Here is a 5,024-nt window from a genome sequence, read left to right on the forward strand (position 1 = left end):
ACTTCAATGGCTTGTGCATCACGTCGTTTTCTCTACAATACAATAGCGCACAGAAACAGTTGTGTGCACTTTGTTTATTCCTGAAAAAGTTTACGAAAGGTTACTCACGTGCCTATTAATGGAAGCATAGGCCTAGCCTTCACATGGATCTTTATTACGGCAGTGTCCACCGCGTGCGTGAAGTCTGACGCAGCTGAGCTGCCGTCTCCCAGCATTCTTCTATATTGTTTTCCGTGTTTTGCTATCTGCCATCGCAAAACAGATACCAGTCAATAGTAGAGCAGCAAAGCGGCGACTCATCTCTTTCAACGCTTTTAGTACGCTCCTGACAAATACAGCACATGCGCTGGCACGTTCGAAACTGCTGACTCCTTTCCGGTCATCACACTTTCGATAAGTTCGGCCTTTACTTTGTCGTTGCGACAGATGACACTGTACTACCGGAGAACGAAAAACTTTAGTGCAGCTGCGTATTGAACTAACACGTACACACGTACTAACTCAGAGTCAGAGACTGACTAACAGCAGAGACAGCACCATGCTTAATGCCATGCTTCACGTCAGCTATCACCAGATAACGTCGCACGTGTCTCCAGCAGTCCTCGATCAGGTCGTCCAGCTGCATACGGTCTTCGTCGGGCGGATGGCAGACGACTCGCTCCCTGACGACTCCGACGACCCGCATGAATCCGTCCATGGTTTCGGCTGTTTTCAGGCGGTCTCGCACCAAGCCGCCGATTTCCGATTTGTCAATGTGGGCCTTCTCAGCAACCTCGTTCAGTAGGGCAGGGTACCGCGAGACACGTTCCAAAGCTCCGATGACGTATCTGCACGCGACCAGTGCTGCCTTTTAAGCAACTGAAATTCCTGTATGCGACACCATGGTAGATATGGTGCAAGTTACTCTGCGGATGATTATTGGGAGATTGCGCACTGGTTCAATTCAGCGCGTGTTGCGCTTGTGAAATGAAGCACCAATTGCAGCTGGGTTCGTAGGAGGCCATGAACCAGCAAACAGACTTCTAATACTTTCGAAGACCACGAGAACACACGTATACATATTCGCAGTCTTCAATGTGTCAGTAGGGAGATTCACATTTCACCAAATTATGTTTATAGCAGTAGCAGACTATTTCGATCTCCCGCGGATTTTTGTTTCACGGAAGCCACGTAATTGCCCGACAAGGCAGCGCGTAGCAGCTTCAGCCTTGAAACAATTGAAACGTACACTGACGTACACCAATGCACTAAACAAATCAAACCGCGCAATTCCTATAGATGTGATAGCGCCAAATAAAGAACGGCATAGGGCACACGTCCCACGTTTTACGCGTCTCAATAACATTTCAAAACGCTTAACAAGGCGGACATTGAACGTAACCACTATTTCGACTACAGCGGCTCTCATTTGATCGTGGGAACTCCTGTCCACTGAAGAGTCACACGCTCATTCACGTTCACAAACACACGAACGTGTCACAAGCTCGGATTGGCTTGAGACTGACTTGGATTGGAGCTGCTTCAGACTTCAGTAGCTAAGGCTGATAATACATGCCTTAGCTCCTGTGGCTTGACGTGATGATTTTTCAGTGACGTGTGTGAACAACTCCGCATGCCTACGTCAAGAGGTGCTCTTAGCAGTTGCTCAATAACTATCTCGCTAACTACTTGTTCATGATACGGAATTGTGCTGTGCATCCTTGTTCAATCAACAACTGATTTTGATACATTTATTAGCCTACATAAATATCTCCTCGCATTCTTGTCCAAACTCTCGAAATGTAATCTCCTTCCACGGGTAGCAAACATTTCAGGGCCTCGTACTTCCTCTGTAAATATTTTCACTGCGCTATGACAGTAACTGGCCGCAGTCGCTGCGCTAACCTATATTGTTTCAAAAATGAAATAGTCCTAATTTTTTTCACAGGGGCACCTTCACTCTAAGCCTGCTCCTGTTTCTTGGCTTAAATACATGTGAAACGTAAAACGACATTTACGTGACAACTGTCGAAACATTTCGAATTGATCTACATCTAAAACAAAGCACGCAATTCTATTGATTGCTGGGAAGAAACGCCTGCTTTGGCTTGAAATGTATAGCAGAAATTGTCGAAAATTGCTAAATTAAGGAAAATGTCAGGTATAATATCTGTCATGCAATCACATTTCTATGATAGCGCCTGCAACGACGCCAAGCTATACATTTATTGGGCAACACATGAGCGATGTTAACAGTGTGATCTTGGACGAGGTGGTTACACACAGTAAACTTGCCAGAGTTCGCCACAAACAGGAGAGACGCAAACAAGAAAGCGGCCATCCATAGAGCGATACTCGCCGTGGTTGCTCAGTGGCTATGGTGTTGGGCTGCTGAGCACGAGTTCGCGGGATCGAATCCCGGCCACGGCGGCCGCATTTCGATGGGGCGAAATGCGAAAACACCCGTGTACTTAGATTTAGGTGCACGTTAAAGAACAACCAGGTGGTCCAAATTTCCGGAGTCCCCCACTACGGCGTGCCTCATAATCAGATCGAGGTTTCGGCATGTAAAACCTACAATTTAATTTTTTTAATCCATAGAGTGACCTTGTCGTACAGCGCTTCTTGCAAATTCACGATGTCATAATTTCACACACGCCACTGTTGGAAGTTGACCGAGCTCTGCGAGGTTTCGTCGCGAAGCCCTGGCCGCCCGTGCACGCCCCAGTCCCAATGAGCGCGGGTAATGGACCGCGTGACTATTTTGTGAAAATTCACAGGCGTAGAACGTGCATGAAATATTTTACCAACGAACCTAGGATGTAGACTGCTTTAAAAGCGCTGTGAGGCCAGCCAAACAAAATGAGGAAAGTGAATGTGGGTACACAAAAGAATTCTACTAGATTATGGAGAACACTATGTGGTACTTTCTACGTGCAAGACGGCCATGTGTCGCCTTACCTGTCTACATCTGAAGTCATCATAAGTCGAGCAGCTCGTGTGACGAGATCAGAGTTCCTCCGCGTCGTCTCGCAGACGGCGAACCAGTCTCTCGCCGCGTCCGCGTCTATGAAAAAGCCGCACAGCACGAACTGCAGCGTCCAGTTGTCCGCGAAGCCCTTTGAAAGGCGTCGAACGAAGACGGATGCGTTGCACTTGGGCCCTTCGATAAACTCGACCCATGTGATGCTCTGACTTCGTTTGACTGCGTCTGCTAAGCCCTCGGTGTCCTGCGCGCTGAACAGGTACACGGAAACTCTCAGCTTTCTGAGGCTCTTGTTCCGAGACAGGGACTCGTGTATGACGGACCACCACGGGCTCGGTCCCTTAGGTTGGACCACGAGGTCCCACCCGACGTTAAGCTCGAGATTGTGCAGCGTAGTCGTCGAGATCAAATATTCGGCAAGTGCCAAAGAAAGTGTCATGCTGCCCGACCTCAGTTCGATGCACAAGTCAGTCACGTGCTGAAAGTTTGGCAAGAGATGCAAAGCGGCTACTAAGCAGTCATCAGGTTCTCCTGCAGAAAGTTCCATATTAGAAATCGCCTTGCAGTGCAGCAAGTCAGTGTCGCGGGCGAAGCCCTTAAATGTGATGGAAACCTTTTCTTGCAAGCCATTGCTTTCGATCTCTGCGTAAACGGGCAGGAGCTGGAGGTGGTCGAATCCGACATCGATATGGACCTTCTTCAGGTTTTCTTTAAATGGCAGCGCCCTAATAAAAGTGGCCCACTCTGACACGCAGAACATCTTCAAGGGAAAGCTGACTTCTTCCAATGTGTCGTTTTGAGTGAGTGGAGGGAGCCAGCAGCCGTAAGCAGAAGGCGGCCAGATCGCAGGATCAGCTGTGAAAGAAATACTCAAGTTGCGAATCACGCGGTTCTCCCTGATCACTGCAGCTACTATTCGCCGGCTTTCTTCGTTTTCAATGAACCTGCCGATGAGGAGCGTCTCGATACTTCTGTTTTTCAAAATACCTTCGAGGATAGCCTTCTGCACCACTTCGTTCGTTCTTTGGACGGCGAAATGATTTAGAGCCGTGGTCGTACCGAGATACTCGTTTAGGGCGTACGGATAAGATTCGCATATGAGTTCACAGTCGTCCAAATCGAGCTTTTTGAGCTTGTGTTTGTTTAGTAGCAGATGCGTGAAAAGTGTCTCTGCCACCGGTCCTACTAGTCGCAAACAACTTAGGGTTAGACGCGTCAGAGACGATGAAGCCTGCAGAAGCGCCGACAGAGCGTCTATAAAGCCTTCCAGTGCAGCGTCGTAATGGATGCCGCAGTGAAGCTCTTCAATTTTGGTCAAGCAGGGTATGACCTTGAAAGCGGCGTCGAAGAGTTGCATATCCTCGAACCATAGGATCACTTTCTTTGTCCCCGTACTATGGCGAAGAGCGTCAAGTACCGAGAAGCTTTTATTTCCGGCGGCGGACAGTTTAAGATACACTGACGCTATGCAGCGATGTGTTCTCAGCAGCCATCCAATAAGTTCCGGGTACTGTGGAATCCGCAGTGCATAAAAATTATCAATCATTGGGAAATTGCCAGTAGAATTCAAGAAAAGTTGGCCAGCCGTTTGCATTTCTAGCAGTTCAAATTGCGAACCCAGAAGGAGCTCGTTCCAGGTTGATAGCTTCTCGACAATCTGACAGGTTTTGTTTTCGCCTGCGGTGCAGGGTACGATGTGCTCAGGGGCGTCATCTGCCGAGCCTTCCATCTCGTCGCACATTGTGTCACGTCGCTCCTAGCTGGGGCTTTTCTCACTGCGGCATACACTTCGGAGTTCGGCAGTGCACCTGCATAATAATAGGGTTAAAAATTGCCGATTGTAGAAAAATTTAGTACTCCAGAATTTGTTTTCCTTTGTGTTCAGCCCCATTATACAAAATTCAATTGCCTAAACGTTGACAGCAGCCACCCACAACATTGCAAGGCATCCGAACCTCTCAACCTTGCTCGCATCGCAGTATTTGTCCCTATATGCAAGAATTTGGACGAACACTGAATCACGCATGCACTATTGCATAAAGACGCGTCATTGGCGAAG

The 5,024-nt window shown here is 48.2% G+C and overlaps 1 protein-coding gene across 1 annotated transcript; it reads right to left on the minus strand.

Annotated features, from left to right (window-relative positions):
* Nucleotides 1-479: 479 nt before the first annotated feature.
* LOC125940997 (uncharacterized) lies at nt 480-3,725 on the minus strand. Its single transcript, XM_049657865.1, has 2 exons — nt 2,941-3,725; nt 480-827 (listed from the first exon to the last, which is right to left on the minus strand). Exons 1-2 carry the CDS (start codon nt 3,723-3,725, stop codon nt 497-499), a joined length of 1,116 nt encoding a protein of 371 aa, XP_049513822.1. The 3' UTR covers nt 480-496.
* Between the last annotated feature and the right edge of the window lie 1,299 nt (nt 3,726-5,024).

Source organism: Dermacentor silvarum, chromosome 10 (genome assembly GCF_013339745.2).
Source record: "Dermacentor silvarum isolate Dsil-2018 chromosome 10, BIME_Dsil_1.4, whole genome shotgun sequence".
Lineage (NCBI taxonomy): Eukaryota > Metazoa > Arthropoda > Arachnida > Ixodida > Ixodidae > Dermacentor > Dermacentor silvarum.

Bases quoted from the DNA above. Each gene is read 5' to 3' on its own strand.
- LOC125940997 (XM_049657865.1), bottom strand. From the start codon at position 3,725: ATGTTCTGCGTGTCAGAGTGGGCCACTTTTATTAGGGCGCTGCCATTT. The intron at 828-2,940 runs GTAAGGCGACAC...GGTCGCGTGCAG, and splicing joins ATGACTTCAGATGTAGACAG to ATACGTCATCGGAGCTTTGG.